The sequence below is a fragment of the Cottoperca gobio genome, chromosome 8 (genome assembly GCF_900634415.1).
Source record: "Cottoperca gobio chromosome 8, fCotGob3.1, whole genome shotgun sequence".
Lineage (NCBI taxonomy): Eukaryota > Metazoa > Chordata > Actinopteri > Perciformes > Bovichtidae > Cottoperca > Cottoperca gobio.
In genome coordinates, this window is record NC_041362.1 from 3,728,202 (window position 1) to 3,747,198 (window position 18,997).

At 43.0% G+C, this 18,997-nt stretch overlaps 4 protein-coding genes across 6 annotated transcripts in view; 1 reads left to right on the forward strand and 3 right to left on the reverse strand.

Annotated features, from left to right (window-relative positions):
- The window catches only part of mylk5 (myosin, light chain kinase 5), an 11,421-nt gene extending 7,279 nt beyond the window's left edge, over nt 1-4,142 (forward strand). For both annotated transcript variants that reach the window (XM_029436719.1, XM_029436720.1), the window contains 10 exons: nt 62-373; nt 460-568; nt 800-1,003; nt 1,106-1,323; nt 1,643-1,763; nt 2,050-2,202; nt 2,585-2,711; nt 2,799-2,886; nt 3,016-3,156; nt 3,259-4,142. In XM_029436719.1, the coding sequence (XP_029292579.1) occupies nt 62-373; nt 460-568; nt 800-1,003; nt 1,106-1,323; nt 1,643-1,763; nt 2,050-2,202; nt 2,585-2,711; nt 2,799-2,886; nt 3,016-3,156; nt 3,259-3,464 (1,679 nt within the window). In that variant the 3' untranslated portion in view covers nt 3,465-4,142. The remainder of the gene's footprint in view (nt 1-61; nt 374-459; nt 569-799; nt 1,004-1,105; nt 1,324-1,642; nt 1,764-2,049; nt 2,203-2,584; nt 2,712-2,798; nt 2,887-3,015; nt 3,157-3,258) is intronic.
- A 1,695-nt stretch (nt 4,143-5,837) lies between these two features.
- On the reverse strand, nt 5,838-6,806 carry LOC115012639 (complement C1q-like protein 2). The gene is made up of 3 exons (XM_029438337.1): nt 6,539-6,806; nt 6,305-6,439; nt 5,838-6,230 (listed from the first exon to the last, which is right to left on the reverse strand). Exons 1-3 carry the CDS (start codon nt 6,792-6,794, stop codon nt 5,944-5,946), a joined length of 678 nt encoding a protein of 225 aa, XP_029294197.1. The 5' UTR covers nt 6,795-6,806; the 3' UTR covers nt 5,838-5,943.
- A 4,390-nt stretch (nt 6,807-11,196) lies between these two features.
- Nucleotides 11,197-14,939, reverse strand: LOC115012380 (coenzyme Q-binding protein COQ10 homolog, mitochondrial). The gene is made up of 5 exons (XM_029437974.1): nt 14,744-14,939; nt 13,499-13,657; nt 12,916-13,108; nt 12,684-12,779; nt 11,197-11,694 (listed from the first exon to the last, which is right to left on the reverse strand). Exons 1-5 carry the CDS (start codon nt 14,842-14,844, stop codon nt 11,542-11,544), a joined length of 702 nt encoding a protein of 233 aa, XP_029293834.1. The 5' UTR covers nt 14,845-14,939; the 3' UTR covers nt 11,197-11,541.
- Nucleotides 14,940-15,897: 958 nt separating this feature from the next.
- On the reverse strand, nt 15,898-18,526 carry hsd17b1 (hydroxysteroid (17-beta) dehydrogenase 1). 2 transcript variants are annotated; one of them, XR_003832681.1, is made up of 7 exons: nt 18,374-18,526; nt 18,129-18,290; nt 17,586-17,765; nt 17,371-17,464; nt 17,096-17,279; nt 16,510-16,778; nt 15,899-16,434 (listed from the first exon to the last, which is right to left on the reverse strand). XR_003832681.1 is itself a non-coding variant. In XM_029438010.1 (6 exons), the coding sequence occupies exons 1-6, from the start codon at nt 18,468-18,470 to the stop codon at nt 16,623-16,625; spliced, it is 873 nt and encodes a 290-aa protein (XP_029293870.1). In that variant the 5' UTR covers nt 18,471-18,526; the 3' UTR covers nt 15,898-16,622. The 2 variants fall into 2 exon arrangements, 1 of the variants encoding a protein (XP_029293870.1); XM_029438010.1 differs by having other exon boundaries at nt 15,898-16,778.
- Between the last annotated feature and the right edge of the window lie 471 nt (nt 18,527-18,997).

Consider the following 18,997-nt stretch of genomic DNA (forward strand, 5'->3'; position numbering starts at 1 on the left):
CAGGACAAAGTGAAGTGAGTTTACTTGAGCCCTTCATTCATCATTATCACCATCCCACCAGAGAGGCCTCAGCCTCCAGCCTCCAGTCCCGTGATCTCCCTCGTCTCTGCCACCAGCCTTGTGCTCTCCTGGTCGGGACCGTGCTACGACGGCGGCAGCGCCGTCCTGGGTTACGTGGTCGAGGTAAAGAACCAAGTACGCGTTGAGGCTGGGGATTGGCGCGAGCTAACTGCCCAGTGTAAGAGCACCTCATACAGAGTGTGTTCTGGGCTGCAGCCTCAACAGGAATACTGTTTCAGAGTGAAGGCCTACAACGCAGTGGGAGTGAGCGAGCCAGGACCGGTGTCGTCAGTGCTTAGCATGGAGCAGAAAGGTGAGGCGATGTGTCATTCTGATACCACAACATTAGAGACACATTATGAAGCTTGTATTACAGCGGTTGTGTCTTTGTGTGTGTAGATTTAGACAAACCACAAGAAGAAGAGACCCCTCAAGCGTATTCCTGCGTCACTATTGACTCCTCACACAAAGTCACAGATCACTACAGTTTGCAGGAGAAACTGGGAATGTGAGTATCTTTCAAGAAGCAATTTCTTCAGAAGCTCCTGGGTGTGCGTGGAAGTGGGAAAGTTTGCCAAGTGATTAAAAAGTATTCATGTAGAGACACGGTTTTATCTGAAAATGCACGGTGCTCTTTCCCTTTGGCAAGAATAACACATCCCCGATGAAAGATGGTTTTACATTTGCATTTCTTCCTTAAGGACAAATAAATAAAAAACTAAACTTGTCTCTTCATTAGGGGAAAGTTTGGGCTGGTGTTTAAGCTAACCCACAAAGAGACGGGACGTGTGTGTGCAGGTAAGTTCTACAAGGGTCGACGCGCCAAGGAGAGGGAGGCTGCTCGTAAAGAGATAGAGCTGATGAACTACCTCCATCACCCCAAACTGGTGCAGTGTCTCGCAGCGTACGACCACAAGCCTGAGATGGTCATGGTCATGGAGTTGTGAGTGTCATCGTGAAAGCATAATGCCGATGGAAACCTGCAGATTCTGGTCGCATACAAAGAAATATAACAATGCTGTCCGTGTGGTTTATCTGTCTGTAGCATCGCAGGCGGGGAACTGTTTGAACGTATCGTGGATGACAGTTTTGAGCACACCGAGCTTGCTAGCGTGCGCTACATGCAGCAGATCCTGAAGGGAATTGCTTACATGCATCAGCAGAACATCGTCCATCTGGACATCAAACCTGAAAACATTGTGTGCGTTGACACCACCGGCACCTCCATAAAGATCATTGACTTCGGTTTAGCCTGCAGCCTCGGTACGTGAAGTCTTGATATTTACTTTGTTATTCAAATGTTTCGATATTAAACTGTTTAAAATGTCATCTCTGCAGCATTTGATCCTGTTAGACATTTGCGGGTAATTGCCATAATTAGCGTATGAATTCTTAAGTAATGGCCTAAAACATGTATCGTGAGATCACTGTGACCTTTGACCTTTGACCACCAACTTCTAACTAGTTCATTCTTGAGTTCAAAGTGGACGTTTCAGCTAAAATTCTTCAAGTATGGGACAGCTGGACGGACGTAATGTCGCCGGCATGGAGGTATAATTCTGTGATTTCTGTTTAACACAAGGGAACACGCCTCTGAAGGTGATGCATGGGACTCCAGAGTTTGTGGCACCTGAAGTGATCAACTATGAGCCAGTGTGTTTGACCACTGACATGTGGAGCATAGGAGTCATCTGCTACATATTGTGAGTCACACTATCACTCTCGTATCAGCTTTTACATTACGTTTGACATTTTGGGAAACGCGCTTAAGGCCCTTGAGACAAGCTAGCTGTTTCCCCCTGCTTCCAGTCTTTGTGCTAAGCTAAGCTAAAATGCTGCTGCTGGTAGCTTCATATTTACCGTACAGACATATGAGTAGTATTAAACTTCTCATCTATCGACAGCCTGCTGGTTGAATGTCTGAGACTTGTACTGCCACCTAGTGGATTAAGGTTGAAATAATGCCGTGTCTCTTTCTCTGGTCTTCAGACTGAGTGGCGAGTCTCCCTTCCAGGGAAACAACGATGTGGAGACCCTCTCATTAGTCACAGCTGCCCAGTGGGAGTTTGATGAGGAGAGCTTTGATGAGATTACAGACGAAGCCAAAGATTTCATCAGCTCCCTGCTCAACAAGGACACCAGGTGATTTCATAAACACACAGCATTAGAACAGATAGTTCCAGATACCCTCTTCTCTTAAGGAGAGACACTACAGGCGAAAACAGAGTTCTTTCATGCACCGGTCAATTTTGAGAGTTTGGGCTATTGTCTTCTTTCAGACTAGTGGGAATAAAACATCCAAAACACCCATTTAGGTGTTTATTTTACGACACTTTGTCTATTTACGACTGTAGATTTCTCCTAAATTCGCACAAAAATTTGCACAAATTTGCACAAAACAAAACATTTAAAAAAACTTGTAATGCAAAACATTTTTGTACTAATGTAGGTCATGAACTGGGGAAGTTTCATGGTGCTATATATTCACCTGTAGTGTCTCCCACCTGTAAAACTGTGTCTCCAGGCAGAGGATGTCCTGTGAAGAAGCACTTGCTCACCCTTGGATGGCTTTTGACTCTGGAGCTCTAGCCACCAGCAAAAGTCTGTCCAAGGAGAAGATGAAGAGGTTTCTCGCCAGGCAGAAGTGGAAGGTAACACCTCAGCACAGTACTTTTATGTTTTTCTTTGAGTTTGATATGTTGTTTTTGTTTTCTGACTTCTTTATGGTTGTTACACAGAAGGCAGGTAAGGCCTTGTTAGCCCTGAAGAGAATGGCTCTGCTGTCTAAAGGTGACAGCTCTGTATCTCCCACCAGCCCTGGAGAAGGTAAGACAACTCACGCTCTTATCAGGACCGTTTCAGTTTCCTGGTTTAAAGTTGACGAATAACAATCCTGGGGTTTCCCCCCCACACTCTTTCATCTACTTCCTTCTTCCTCCCCCGTCTCTGTCCCAGATTCCCCCCTGAGCCCAGAGGCAGAGCATGCCCTGCTGTCTCTGGAGCGCAAGATGCAGGGGCCACCCCAGTTCACCCAGAGCTTGGAGGACCAGAGCGTAGCTCAGGGATCCTGTGCCCGTCTCTCATGTCACCTCACAGGTACACACGACTTCATTCTAGAGCTCAAGTTAAGTTCCCCTTTGTGACATTGTTGTGTGCTTTGCTGCAGAGCGTCCTCACCCCTCCTTTCTATCTCGGCAGGTTACCCGGACCCAGAGGTGGTGTGGCTGTGTGGTAAAGAGCCGGTGGTGGAGTCCCCCACAGTGCAGATAGAGTACGAGGAGGATGGACGCTGCACCCTGGTCTTAGCCAAAGTTGGCCCAGAGGACACCGACGTTTACACCTGTAGAGCAACCAATGACCACGGGGAGACGTTCTGCTCTGCCAAACTCATTGTTCAAAAGTAGATTCATAACGTCTACGCATGCAGAGATACAATGTATAAACATAGTGTTCTCCAGAGTGCCTTGAGTTGTATTGTAAATTCTTGTTTTAATAGAAATGAGGAGCAAACTGTACATCTTGTACTGTGGCAGGAAATACATAATACCTGTGTTATTGTACAAAATGTATGAACAGATGAATATTGTTACAGAGCTACAAGCATATATAAAGGTGGATATTTCTTTATGGGACTCACTTTGAATCACTTGTGAATTCTGATATACTTTAATTGTTTGTTGGGTAAAATAAAAACTATATATATAAACTCTAACCATCATATTGTATGTAAAGCTAAACATGTTTCGTGTTATATTTTCACAGTTCTGACACAAAACATAAATAAGCTTTTAGTCCATCCATCCATCTAGCCATCAGCAGGTCCAGTAGTGAACCCCAAACTTCTTCCCTAATGTCTCCACTGAGTCCTGGGTCTTCCCCGGGGTCTCCTCCCAGCTGGAGGAACACCTCCCTAGGGAGGCGGCCAGGTGCCCGAACCAGCTCAAATTGCTCCTTTCAACGCAACTACACTTTTATTGAAATACAAAATCAAAGCACAGAATTAAAAAATGTAATTAAATTAATAAATATGAGAGTTTGTGTGGCAATGAGTGTCATTAAAGGATAAGACTGGTTATATTCTATATTAAGTTTTCTACTTTCTTTGTAGTCCAAGCCTCAAACAGTTTATTCCTTTGTGCCATAGCTAAAAACTACAGTGCAAGAATATAGCCTCATGCATAGCACAACAGGAGGCAGTGAAACTATATCTTCACTCTTGATGCTGGATCTGTAAAACAGCAGTATAGCTTGTATTGCAATTTCAAGGTGGCACTTTTTTGTGCTTTTCATTGACACATTTAGGATGCACAACAATTTTCAAGGTAAATAATTGAAGAATAAAACGTCTGGGATTGGGAACTTTGTTTGTTGTTCCTGATTTATGAATATAATATGTACCTTGCAGACAAATGTGTTTAATACAATCATCAAGCGCTCTGTTATCAGTATGAAGTGACGACATATATCAATAGTTTCACTAGTCCTGTAAAACAATGCCACACAGGCTCCAGTATCTTTATATATATATCATATTAATCACTGATTCTTGAGAATTTGGATAAAACAGGTTTAAAATTTGAAAAGAAAGAAGATTTATTGTTAAGAAATCTAAACGTATGTGTTTATAGAACGAGGTCTCAGCAATCGAGCAAAATTTCTGGGCAACCTCCTGATTTTGTCATTTTTTCATAAATTATGTGTTTTTCCTGTCATTGCTTAGTATCATGCAACTTTCATCATCAGCATTAAATATACACAATAATAATTGTGGACATAAAAAAATCACATTTTTTTATTTAGAATAGACATTTACTTCAATACATCAACTGCATTGTAGTCATATTCATTTAAAACAAAGAAAGTTCCATCTGACGGTGGTGACACAGACCTAATTACAACAAACTATTTGTTATGTACATGTTATCCTTCTGCAAATATTAACAATGGCGAACGGCAAGATAAAAACTAGAGTACAACTGCAATGTTTTAAGCATAAATAAGACAGATAACCTGACGGTGGTGACAAAAACTCACTTTTTGCCATGTCATGCATGTAAACAGCAGCCATCTTGTTTTCTGTCTGTTGCTAGCTGCCTCTAGCCTTTACTTAAAATGCATATGTTTATGTCATAATATAAAATAATTATTTCTTTACAAAAGAGACAGTGTTAACACATCATGGTTGTGACAGTAGCAACATCAATAAATATGTAAGAATTCTTGAAAATATATCAAACTTACAGGAGCCTGAACGCTCCTGTAGCATTGAGCAGATGTGGAGGGTGGACAGCGAGTCCTCAGGAGAACAGCTGATCATGTGGTCGCCTGATTTTATTGCTGTGTTGACAAAAACCTTGGACACATTTTGAGCAACCATAAAATACAGTGAATATATTTGAACATTCATTGCTTTCAGTTTTAAAGAAATATTGGACTCTACTCTTTCATTTGGTATATATATTATACATTTTAAATGAGTTGTTATCGAATTAAAATGACAATCTCTTGTCTGGGGACAACTGATTTTCTGGGTATTGGGCTATCATATAATCATATAATTTATAGAATTATTATTATTTATTTGTGCAAAACACCCTCAGATGATCAACCCTGATTATTTTAAATGAGAAAATGTTATTGCTTTTCAACGGAATTAGCACTTTCCTTAGTGAGACATGTGAGAAATGAAAATAGAAATACAGAGACGACAGAGTAAGCTTGATATTTATTATTAATACTCATACAAATTACATTTATGTTTCCTTCATTTTCTCAGCTACATCCACACGAAGCTTGTCATTAGTTCGGCTTTTGTGTGAATAATCTTTCACAGACTACCAGTCAGTGAGATTATATTCCCTTTACTGTAAAGACCCGTGCAGATTACACAGTGAAGAGCAGAAAACCACTGAAGGTGTTGTAGTTCATGTGATTATCATAGACCATCCTTTTCGCCTGGATCTCCACATACACGTTGTCTCCCACGTCGAGGGCGATGACCACGGCGTTGCTCCCCATGTCGTTGGCATCAGACCCTGCGGTGTCCCACACAGACGTCAGCCTCTCTCCGTTCTTCATGAGGCTCACCACTGAGTTGGGAGTAGGACTGAGGTTGTTGAACATTGAGAATCTAAAGAAGTACGTTCCTCTGACAGTCACTGTGAAGATGCCTGCCAGAATAAAGAGAATGGTGTATGAGCCCTAATTTCTCTTTCTCTGTCTTTCTCTCTCTCACATACAGTACCTGTTGCAGGGTTGTAGCTGTTTCCAGTGTTGGCGAAGATCTTCTTATACTTAAGTGGGGTATTAATGGTGAAGGGTCCAATGTTTCCAGTGCTATTGTCCCTGAGAGTTGCAGAAAAGGCCACCTGAGGTTTGCCTGCATCAAATGACCACAAACACACCAGAAGTAAACATTTATAAAGGGAAGAATTACATCACCTCATTACATCCAATGAAATCATTTGCTTTATATCACCTCCAGTCAGGCTCCGCAGCTCCACGACTTCATTTTCAGTGTTCTGCAACTTAGCCTCCAGAAGTGTAATCTTCTCAGCCAAGTTTGCCACCTTCTCTCCCACTGCTCCCAGGTTTTGACTTATGGAAGTGAGGGAGTAGATGTCACAGCAGCTGGTTGATCCTGAGCAATGACACACATTGTCAACATTTTCAATAGTTAACAATTCACATACAGCGCAGCTGAACGCTAGAATCAGGACTGCAATCTGCTTCATTCTCGTGCTTTTGAAATCTCTGCCTCTCTGCAGACTTTCTCTGTCCAGCCTCCCTCTTTTATACATCATCTGACATTGCGCAAAACAAAACAACATCAGTTTCGGGAAATACTTATTTGCTTTGTTGAGAAAGAGAGAGAGTTGTGAAAACACAAACACAATTCTGTGTGTGGGTGTTTAAAGACGATCATACATTGTGTTAATATACAACATGTTATTTAAAAGTTGACAAAGCTGCTTTACATGTCTGAAGTAATAAAACATTGTTTAAATCAAGTCCAAAGACGCGTGAAAAGATATAAAAGATATGAATTTAGTGAATCTGTTCAAACAGGGCATTTATAATAGTCCGACTGCACTCTGAGGAAAATCAAAGACTTACAGCCATGTACATCGTTTTTAAGACTTTTTTATAATAGTCATTCAAATATTCTTTCCATTTTCTGAGAATTTGTTTAATCAATATTTATTCTTTGTTTATTAATCTTTAAATGAAATTAATGTCATTTTGGTGAAGTCACAGATTTAGTTTCTAGCTTCGCACACACCTACACACACAAACAGGGGAGGACAGGAGAGGCGTGAACTAGAGCATCACCACACTCGTTTTTAAGGCACTGGTTTAGCGGTTCAGGAAACTCACAGATCAATTACATGCAAGTTAAGCCATCCCACGTGATGCTACGTAGCCAATCAAATCTGTGCATTCCAACCTGCAAACATTGCGACTCTGAATACAGACAGATGAGAGGCGAGAGACAGGCGGAAAGACGAGTTAGCGATGCAGGGAAAGAAGACGGAGAAAGGGAGAAAAACACAGACGAAGAGACGAGTGAGCGGCAGACAGGGAGAGAACAATAACTACTCATGGCGCTCTCCAAGAAGAGAAAAGTCAACAGAGCTTTCAACCCAGAATGGACTCATTCATGTTCATCCTTCCCACTGGGAGCACAACACCAGCGTCCCATATGCTCAGAGACCGTGGTGCTCATTAGAAGTGGTGATGTGAAACGCCACTATGAGACGTGCAGACGTTGACATTGACTCTGTACGCCACGCACACTGCTTAAATACGTTTATTGCTTAGTTTTGGTCATGAAATATGTTATCTACCATCTTTAATGTGTCCAATCTGCTTGTATTTGTGTGTGGGCTCCATTCTGAACATAGACAAATGGAATAGAATCCACGATGACATCATCAACATAAATTAGAATGTTGGGAGTCTATCCAGATTCCTATATTCCATCCGGACACAGCTTTCACTCAGAAACAAACAAAACACAGGAGAAGATGACCTACATCCAGCATGAGAAAATAAGAATATGAATTGAGCTTAATGGAGGAAGCTAAGAAGACACCGGAAAGATCCCAGTCTTCATACACAGCCCATCTAGACAACCAGAGAGCAGCCCTTAAAAAGGCAGAAGATCTCCTGAAGACTGAGCGCCTCTGGTATCAGCAGGAGACAACAACCATCCAGGAGGAGACCGATAAATCAAGAGCTTCCTGTCTGCCTCAACTGGATGAAGAGAAAGATAATAGTAGTCAGCTCACAGTTGCTCTGAAGGAGACTGAGCAGCAGCTGAAGATCAGACATCTACAGTGGCTGGAGGAGAAGTCTTCCCTCTAGAAAGTCTAAAGTCTAAGTCTAAAGCCTGAAGCACTTTCTGTGGCCTGAAGGAAGGAATACTTATTCTGCAGCCACTCCTGCTCCTTCTCCTGCAGATTCTGCTTTAGACTTTCTGTAAACTGAAGGAGGGAAGCCTTCTCCTCCTGCCACTTCTGCTCCTTCTCCTGTAGATTCTGCATTAGGACATCAGACCACAGAAAGTCGATCAGCCGAATCTGAAAGGAGAAGGAGCAGGAGTGGCTGAACGGCGAGGGATGAGGACACATGCAGAAGGAACGACGAGGGAGGAGGACGCATGCAGAAGGAACGGCGAAGGAGGATGACGCACGCCGAACGGCGAGGTAGGAAGGACACACGCACGGCGAACGACGAGGGAGGAGGACGCACGCGGATGAAACGACGAGGGAGGAGGACGCACGCCGAAGGAACGATGAGGGAGGAGGACGCACACCGAATGACGAGGGAGGAGGTAACAGGCAGAAGGAACGACGAGGGAGGAGGACGCACGCAGAAGGAACGACGAGGGAGGAAGAACGCACGCCGAATGACGAGGCAGGAGGACGCACGCAGAAGGACGACGCACGCAGAAGGACGCCGAGGGAGGATGACGCACGCAGAAGGACGACGAGGGAGGAGGACGCACGCCGAAGGAACGACGAGGGAGGAGGACTCACGGCGAACGGTGAGGGAGGAGGACACATGCAGAAGGAACGCCGAGGGAGGATGACGCACGCAGAAGGACGACGAGGGAGGAGGACGCACGCAGAAGGAACGAAGAGGGAGGAGGACGCACGCAGAAGGAACGACGAGGGAGGAGGACGCACGCAGAAGGACGACTACATATGCACGGCGAAAGACGAAGGAGGAGGACGCATGCTGAAGGAACGACGAGGGAGGACGCACGCAGAAGGATCGGCGAGGGAGGAGGACGCATGCCGAACGGTGAGGGAGGAGGAGGAACGACGAGGGAGGAGGACACACGCAGAAGGACGACTACATATGCACGCCGAAAGACGAAGGAGGATGCACGCAGAAGGAACGACGAGGGAGGAGGACGCACGCAGAAGGAACGAAGAGGGAGGACGCACGCTGAAGGAACGACGAGGGAGGAGGACGCACGCTGAAGGAACGACGAGGGAGGAGGACGCACGCAGAAGGAACGACGAGGGAGGAGGACTCACGCCGAACGGCGAGGGAGGAGGACGCACGCACGGCGAACGACGAAGGAGGACGCACGCTGAAGGAACGACGAGGCAGGAGGACGCACGCCGAAGGAACGACGAGGGAGGAGGACGCACACCGAACGACGAGGGAGGAGGTAACAGGCAGAAGGAACGACGAGGGAGGAGGACGCACGCAGAAGGAACGACGAGGGAGGAAGACGCACGCCGAACAACGAGGCAGGAGGACGCACGCAGAAGGACGACGCACGCAGAAGGACGCCGAGGGAGGATGACGCACGCAGAAGGACGACGAGGAAGAAGGACGCACGCCGAAGGAACGACGAGGGAGCAGGACTCACGGCGAACGGTGAGGGAGGAGGACACATGCAGAAGGAACGGCGAGGGAGGAGGACGCATGCCGAACAGCAAGGGTGGAGGATGCACACGACGCAGAAGGACGCCAAGGGAGGATGACGCACGCAGAAGGACGACGAGGGAGGAGGACGCACGCCGAAGGAACGACGAGGGAGGAGGACTCACGGCGAACGGTGAGGGAGGAGGTAACAGGCAGAAGGAACGACGAGGGAGGAGGACGCACGCCGAAGTAACGACGAGGGAGGAGGACTCACGGCGAACGGTGAGGGAGGAGGACACATGCAGAAGGACGACGCACGCAGAAGGACGCCGAGGGAGGATGACGCACGCAGAAGGACGACGAGGGAGGAGGACACACGCCGAAGGAACGACGAGGGAGGAGGACTCACGGCGAACGGTGAGGGAGGAGGTACACAGCAGAAGGAACGACGAGGGAGGAGGACGCACGCCGAAGTAACGACGAGGGAGGAGGACTCACGGCGAACGGTGAGGGAGGAGGACACATGCAGAAGGACGACGCACACAGAAGGACGCCGAGGGAGGATGACGCACGCAGAAGGACGACGAGGGAGGAGGACACACGCCGAAGGAACGACGAGGGAGGAGGACTCACGACGAACGGTGAGGGAGGAGGACACACACAGAAGGAACGACGAGGGAGGACGCACGCAGAAGGAACGAAGAGGGAGGAGGACGCACGCTGAAGGAACGACGAGGGAGGACGCACGCAGAAGGATCGGCCAGGGAGGAGGACGCACGGCGAACGACGAGGGAGGAGGTACACGCAGAAGGAACGACGAGGGAGGAGGACGCACTTATTTTTATTTGTACTTTAATGGAGGGGGAAGCAGATGTGTAATGTCATAAGTCTTTTAAGCTACTGGATTGCCTACATTTTACTGGTCAAATTAATTTTATTGTTCCAATTCAAACATTTTCATGTAAATAAAATAAATGTTTAAGATACTTATTTTGATATTATTGATTCATTAAAACCTTATAATCTGTGGAAGTCGTGATATTTGTTAGCACCAAAACCTGCTGATGCAACTTTGCAACGTTTTCACCAAATCTTCCAAAAACCAAATGATTTTCTTGACTAGAGGTTTGCTAAAGACACTTATAACTAAAATATACATCAATAAAATCAATGCTTGGGTTTCACAGAGGTTAAACAATACATAAAAACAGTACATAAAAAAAACCACATGCAATAAATAATGCTTGGACATAGGTTTACCAAAATAAGAGCTTTTTAATTCCACCAACAAATAAAAGTGCTGAACAAGACATATCTCTTAACATTTCAAGAGGTTTCAGCGCTGAGCAGGAGTCACTTGTTGTAAATTATCCCACAGTTTCACAAAGAAACATGATCATGTGACACCATGTATTTATTCCTGTCCCTAAAGTAAATACATATGTACAAGAAAGTAAAAATAAATTAGCTTGTGTGTAGCTTTTAAATAAATAGTTTGTTTAATCTGAATGAGTTTAAGATATGAATGCGTGCAAAAAGAAGATCCAGCCTCCTGTGTGTTGACAGCCGGGAGAGCAGGGTTTGGTTAAAGGGGCCTCATGTCGACCGCCTCCTCAATGGCGCCCCCTGCTGGTTCCTGTGAAGCATCGCCGCTCGTGACTCAAAGGCATTGACCATCTGTTTCACCACTTCGTCAAAGAACACGCTGGACAGCTGAGAGTGCAGGAGAGACTTGAACTCAAATGACACCTACAGAAGACACAGGAGAGGGACAAACATGTCAGCTAACGGGTTGTGAGACTGAAATGAAGCAAATGCGGAAATGCCTTAAACCTGCATTCTCCTTAATATCCAGCAGGGGGCAACTCCACTTGTTGAAAAATAAATCAGATTGTAGAGAAGTCTGAGAAAATGACCCCCCTTAATCCGTAAAGATTTCCCTCATAAGTTTATTATCTCAAATCGCTAGTTTCAAGTCTTCTTCGATACAGCACGATGTTCTTTTTGTATGTTTTGGTAAAATAGTCTTTAAAGCAGGATATGCTTTGATTGACATGTCATCACTACCACTGCGTTTAACCCTTTCAGTGTTTTTAGTTCACAAAAGTACATTTTGGTTGCCTAAACATGTCTTGTTCAGCGTTCGGTTGTACTTTGCGCCATTCTCTTGCGTATTGAATAAAGAAAAAATAAAACAAGATGACGAAAATGTCAAACTTCAAAATGGTAGTTACTTTGACTACGTCCACTTCTTATATATAGTTTATGATTTTAATAGAGGTGAAAATAGCAGATCATTACAGAAATCTAAATCCAAGACGTTAAACCGTCAGATTTTTACTTCCTTGACATGTTAATTGTCTTACTTAACAGGTTCTGGCTGACACTCAGGTAATCTGCGCCAACATTAAGGTCAAACCGCATGTTAACACTGCTCCTGGCAGCTATTTCAGGCCTCCTGCATGGGACACTCCAGACTAAACTTAGAGCATAATGAGATTTTACACTTCCTTTGAGTCAGTAATCTATTTACAACAGTACAGGAACGAAGACGTGGAATTAGTCTCCCTATAAGCATACTATCTGATCTTTCTAATCCTATGGGCAACTTATTCTTTTGTGATCAGTGGATTTGTTAGTTATAATAACGACTATTTTATTCTTTATTCTATTTTCATTGCATCTCCCCATGTGTCAAATTAGTGCAGGTGCTGCAATCAGGGTCAGATATTACTTACATAGAAATCCACTTTGCAGGAGGCTGGCAGGTCTCCAGGGGCAAACCTCCATATTGTTTCAAGATGGCTGAAGAGGGATCCATTAGTACAAACGGCCTGTTTCACAACAAAAATACCATTTAGTTATAATTGACTGACAAAAGGCAATGAGCATACGTGTGCAGTACAAGTATTATATGAGAAAAGAAGTTTCTAGTGGTTGTTTTCTGGAGCTGCTAAGACTGCATCTCACCCTGACTTGGTGGTTTGGGATGACGGTGACTTCAGAGGTGTAGCGCTCCACAATGGGGGGGAAACCTATTTCCAGGTCCGCCCGGACGTCACCATTTCGTCCCTTCGTGACCCGAGACTTTTTGCACCACGGAACAAAGTGCTTGTACTGGTCCACACTGGCCACCACATTGTACATCTGCTCTGGAGTAAACCTGAGCACACATCACATGAAGACAGAAGCAGATCCAATGAGACGCTGCCACCATGTTATCATAGATTTGTGAATTTAATGCTTGAAGTTTTAATTTGTATTTAATGCAGAGTTTTAAATATTTTTTGTTTAAAGGTTTACTTTCAAATATTTGTTTTTTGATTAATTTTTATTTAACTATTACAGAAAAGCAGCAAATCTTCACATTTGAGAAGCTGGAACAAGCAAATGTTTGGCTTTTTCTTCTTGAAATGTAACTCAACACGCTTTTTTAATTATCCAAATTATTTAGCAATTAGCAGATAAATGTTTTGACAAACAAAAAACATGTATTACCTTTACCTATATTTTTTATTTAGCCTTGTTTAGATTAATTTATCGCGGCACTCACCTTAATGTCCGGCACTCGGTGTACTCCATCCTGCGTGTGCTGATGGGAGCAGCCAGGTTGATGAAGCTGCGGCTGGGTGTGCTGACGGGGATGGAGGGGCAGAGAGGCAGGCTGGCCCTTCTCGTCGCTGCCAGGGCCCCACAGGAACCCCACAAGTGTCTGAGAGGAAGAAATAAGGAAAAGGAAAGAGAGAGAGAGAGAGAGAGAGAGAGAGAGAGAGAGAGAGAGAGAGAGAGAGAGAGAGAGAGAGAGAGAGAGAGAGAGAGAGAGAGAGAGAGAGAGAGAAGAAAAGGAAAGAGAGAGAGAGAGAGAGAGAAGAAAGGAAAGAGAGAGAGAGAGAGAGAGAGAGAGAGAGAGAAGAGAGAGAGAGGAAAGGAAAGAGAGAGAGAAGAGACGAGAGAGAGGAGAGAGAGAGAGATAAGAGAGGTCTAGGGCAAGGGGAAGAGAGATAGAGGAAGTATAGAAGATAGTGAAGTGGAAGAAGAGATAGATGATAGGAAAAGGAAAGAGGATATATGTAAAATTAAGATATATATAGATATAGATATCTATATATATACTATATATATATCTATCGATATATATATATATATATATAATAACTAAATACAATATATATATAATATATAGATATAAATATATATATAGATTAATATATATAAAATATATATATAAAATATAAATATATTATAATATATATTAATTTTCATATATATAATATATATTAAATTAAAGATATATATATATATATATATATATATATATATAAATAAAAGAAATGTGCCACCTGACAGATCAATTTTCATTTAATATTTAAGTATTTAGACACATGTATAAGTATTTCTCACTGAGGAAACCCACTGGCAGCTTATTGAACCAGAGAGGGAGAAAGTACACGAGGAACAATAATTGTTCTTTCTTTCAAACAAGCCACAACTTGCTCTTCTTTCTTCTTTATATGCAGAGTTTTGATGCCGGGGACAAAGTTGTGACTCACTGTGAGACTCATGACTGTTTCTGTTTCTCTCTGCCAACTGTTGCTTCACACGCACACAGGTACACTTCCCACACACACAGGTACACTTCCCACACACACAGGTACACTTCCCACACATGACGGTAACTCATCTCCAGAAATGGAAATAGTATGAAGTTCAACATCTAAATTACACCAACAGCCACATGTCGATAATTGAGTGACTTAATTAAATTCAAACTTTCCTCAGTATGTCGCCCATCACTCACCTGAGATCTCTTTTACCGTTCCCTCGCGCTATCTTGGAGGAGGGGGCTTCAGACATCTGCAGCAGCGCCCTGAAGAGGAGAGGAGTCATCTTGTTGGTCATGGTGAAGGTTATGTTTAAAGAAACACAGGTGTTAGGGGAACAGTCAGAATATCCAAACCAGCGGCAGCAGCGGAACCGGCTGTTCTGACTGATAAGTCGCGCGCCACCTACCCGATAAGGACAGCAGTGACGTAACGAGAGGCTCGAGCCAATCAGAGAGGAAGGGCCCAGTTGACGACGTGTATGTTTAATGAAATTAAACTGTTTTACAATTGAATATTCAAATAGAAAATGTATTGAATGTTTGTGAGGCACTGAAAGACAGGTGAATACGTTTAACAATTTAAATTAAAAGATTTATGTCTTTTTGTAAAACATTTTGTAACTTAACTAGATTTATTTAGTTTAAAATGTATTATTATTACATGTTGTATTGTTATATAGTTTACTTGTCAGATATATATATATATATATATATATATATATATATATATATATATATATATATATATATATATATATATATTCAGAATTTAGACATTTTTGCTCTTATCGCCCAAAAGTTATATTATAAGGAAATACAGATGTGTTGCTTTTTGTAATCACAGAACATATTTGAATTAGAGTTCACGGGTCTTTGAGAGGCTTCAACGAGCAAGCCGAAGTCTAAATGATACTGTGTGGTTGAGCTTGTGAAAGCACAAAGCACATAGCTGTGCACATGACTCACCTGGACTTTGGAGCTTCAGAGGAATAAAGTTTGTCATCTACATTCAAATTAACTGTGGAAAAGGTTTAAAGCAGAGCAGGGACTCCAGCAGGAGCACTTTAATACATATAATAACATTTAAACTAGATTTTATTTGAATGCAACATCCTTTACATAACGCTCATTGTACTGTGCATAATGCTGCAGGCTCTAAGAGGCTGACACCTATGGGTGCTGTATTGAGTGTTACCACACAATCAGAACTGGTCGATCCATTTCAGGATCTTCAGACTGGAACTACGGCAAATATATATACATATAAAAGAGAATAAGATAAAACAGAATGTAAAATTAAATACTGTACATTTGTAATGAAGTTCAGAAATTGAAATTGAAAGGAACTAGAAGTATAACAGTAATAATTATTAGATTATCATTTATTTATCATTTTTATTATATTAATCATTGACAGGCTTTCATTCAACCAGCAAAATAACTTTACTATGCGTCTACATATATGTCACAAAAATATATGGGATCACTTGTGTAGAGCGCACACACGTCTCTGATAAAAGATTTCAAGAATTAAAACATAACTTCCACAAAATATATGACATATGATATTTCCAAATCTCAAACAATAGAAAAGAAATACAACATATAATTTCATTAAATCATGTAAAAACTCTTGCATCTTGGAGAAACTCCTGAGAGCCTTGATTTCTTTTATCACTTCATGCTTCGGAGGGAGGAAGTTGTTTCTGTTTCCTTGAAATAGCCGATAGAAAATGACAAACTTCTTAACAATGTGGTGCAGAAGCACACCGATCCCTGTGAAAATATGTCAACCAGTTTGGTAAGAACACTATGGAACGACAGGAATGCTGTATCACTCGATACAAATATTTCTCCACCAACAAGAAAATAAAAACAATCATCTTTATATTGCGATAAGGAATATAACTTTGGATAAGCAACAAACAAAAATAGAAGAACTTTCAGCCACTACAGTGAGTCACAGAGCGTCAACTTTAATATAGAATACAAAACTGAAAGAGCAAAAACATTCACCTCTGCACATAAAGAAAAATGGAGAGCAAGTAGTTGCTTGGTTGAAAACAAAACACAATTATTGTTCCTCTGCTGAGAACATGGTTTTGCTCAAAGCCCTGATGTACCGCGAGCCATCTGGCTCTGTGACCTTGAGTTTGGTGAGAGGTGGCACGTCCCCGCTGGTGAAGTATCTGAATGCAGGGCTGGGTGACTGGATGGCATCCAGGAAAACCTTGGAGACAAAAACAAACACACCACTTATATGTGCAGGTGCTCTTATAATTATGATACAGCTTTATGAAAACACACAATTACAAGTGAAAGAAAACATTTGTAAGTACAATCTTAAATTGCAAAGTAAGCAGTAACTGTAGCTGTTAAACACAATGTAGGGTGTTAGTATTTGTATAATTTATAATGCTAATCAGCTTTACAGTAATGCGAAATCCCTGGCATCAATATCAGCCTTTAAGCACAGAATTAGTGAAACCATATGAATCCACTGTTTCCACCAGAGTCATGATAGACGACTGCAGACAGACAGCATACCTTCACAATGTCCTCCGTGTCCTGTGCTGCGTTTTGGAAAACGGAGCCACAGTGCTGCAGGTATTTTTCATAGAGGCTGAGTGTGAGGGCATCGACCTGTTGCAGAGACGTATCCCCGAGCTCCGCCTTCTGCAGGTTGACCAGGAAGTCAGTGTTGACTGGACCGCACTCAATGAGACTCACACTGCAGGATGAAGCGTAATCAACGCGTACAGTTAAACAGTTAAACAGCCTCGAAGCTCAGGAAACAAGATGCAGCAAACTTTACAACTCACTGGATATTGAAGTGCTGCAGGAGGATGGCCAAACTCTCACATGCTCCCTCTATTGCAAATTTACTGGCACAGTACACCTCATTAAAGGGGAGACCTGTGAGAGGACGAAGCACGGGGATGGGTTCATGCACGGCAGCAAGCATCAACAGGATATGTTTGTGTCCAACAAATCATAGAAAAACTGCACATGTGGTTAAGTTCAGTGATTGTCTTACCTTGAAGCCCTCCAGTGCTCCCCGTGACCAGGATGCGGCCCTGACCCTGAGCCTTCATCTCCGGAAGGAAAGCCTGGATGGTCTGGATGGTACCGAAGAGGTTGACCTCCAGAATCTGCCTCATGGAGTCCAAGGACTGCACCTCCAGCGGCCCCATCAAACCCACACCAGCATTACACACTGTGAGCAGCGACGAGAGTCACATCAGTAATACTTACACACACCAAACTTTCTAGTTTTATTCCTCTCTATATTCTGAAGGTTTTTATTGACTCTAATATGTCAACTAAATGAAACAAGAATGTTAAACCTGGCTTTATGTTCAGATTTCTATTCCGGACATTTTTGCAAATCAGCACAAATAATGAGATAATGGCTCATTTACACATTCAAACATAATACTTCAAAGAACTTGTAATGCGAAAGATTATTTTCTTAATGTAAGTAATCATCTGGGGAAGTTTCACAGTGATATCTACAAGTTAACATTTCTACCCTATTGACCTGCAGTGTCTCCTCTCTAATGAGAACACACTGACATACCCAGAATGTCCACTCGTTTCTCCACGACCCTGTCCCTCGCATCCAGGATGGACTGCCAGCTGGCCACGTCCATCTGCAGGATGTCCAAGGTGTCCTTGTGCAGGCTTTTCACACACTCTATGAGACGCTCCTTCTTGGCCAGGTTTCTCATGGTGGCATACACTAAACAGAATGCAGCGCTCAATGGCAAGTCTTGTTACACATTTTGCAATATCTATTCATCAAAAGACGCGAGCTGTGTTTACCTTTGAATGTTTTGTTGGGGTCGGAGGCCAGCCGGACAGCCAGGCTGAGGCCGATGCCCGACGAGCAGCCTGTGATCAGCACCACCTTCTTGTCCATCGAGCCACACTCACTAACTGCTCTGCTTCAGTAGAGAGACGAGGGGTTAAGATGGAAAACTCTTCTTCTCTGTTGTTCTCACACATTCCGCTATCACAAGGCCAGTTAATCCTAAACATGTTATCGGCCACCTGGAGTCCTCCTCTTTTTTCACACGTCCTTGTTAGTGCAGTTGTTTTTGTTTTGGTCTGATGAGAAAAACATTGTTTATACTTCCAGTGACATAAAGGATCATTGGTGTAAGTGTGCAATTGCAGCACAAATATAAGCAGCAGGTGGCAGCAGAACGTCATAGTATCAGTCGCACTGACCCGGTGGATGAGAATAGTCAGAGAGGAACACAATGAGTGCTGTTCTCATAGGGTTTCTGATTCCTGCATCCTTTTCCTATAAGTTAAAGGGAAACTGTTATTTTAAGCATCTCTAACTGAAAGTTGTCATTTGCTGATGCCTATAATATTCATTAAATGTGTGACAAAGTAATCTCAATTCAAAGGTCACATATTCTGAGTTTCTCCCAGTTGAGT

What these genes read in the sequence shown, in the direction of transcription:
- LOC115012380 (XM_029437974.1), bottom strand. Translation starts at nt 14,844, where the DNA reads ATGACCAACAAGATGACTCCTCTCCTCTTCAGGGCGCTGCTGCAGATG. An exon ending in AACGGTAAAAGAGATCTCAG is followed by an intron (nt 13,658 to 14,743) that starts GTGAGTGATGGG and finishes TCTTCCTCTCAG; the next exon opens with ACACTTGTGGGGTTCCTGTG. An exon ending in CCTGCAAAGTGGATTTCTAT is followed by an intron (nt 11,695 to 12,683) that starts GTAAGTAATATC and finishes TGTCTTCTGTAG; the next exon opens with GTGTCATTTGAGTTCAAGTC.
- LOC115012639 (XM_029438337.1), bottom strand. Translation starts at nt 6,794, where the DNA reads ATGAAGCAGATTGCAGTCCTGATTCTAGCGTTCAGCTGCGCTGTATGT. An exon ending in GCTGCGGAGCCTGACTGGAG is followed by an intron (nt 6,440 to 6,538) that starts GTGATATAAAGC and finishes CATTTGATGCAG; the next exon opens with GCAAACCTCAGGTGGCCTTT. An exon ending in CAGCTACAACCCTGCAACAG is followed by an intron (nt 6,231 to 6,304) that starts GTACTGTATGTG and finishes TTATTCTGGCAG; the next exon opens with GCATCTTCACAGTGACTGTC.
- hsd17b1 (XM_029438010.1), bottom strand. Translation starts at nt 18,470, where the DNA reads ATGGACAAGAAGGTGGTGCTGATCACAGGCTGCTCGTCGGGCATCGGC. An exon ending in CCCCAACAAAACATTCAAAG is followed by an intron (nt 18,291 to 18,373) that starts GTAAACACAGCT and finishes CATTCTGTTTAG; the next exon opens with TGTATGCCACCATGAGAAAC. An exon ending in ACACGGAGGACATTGTGAAG is followed by an intron (nt 16,779 to 17,095) that starts GTATGCTGTCTG and finishes TTTGTCTCCAAG; the next exon opens with GTTTTCCTGGATGCCATCCA.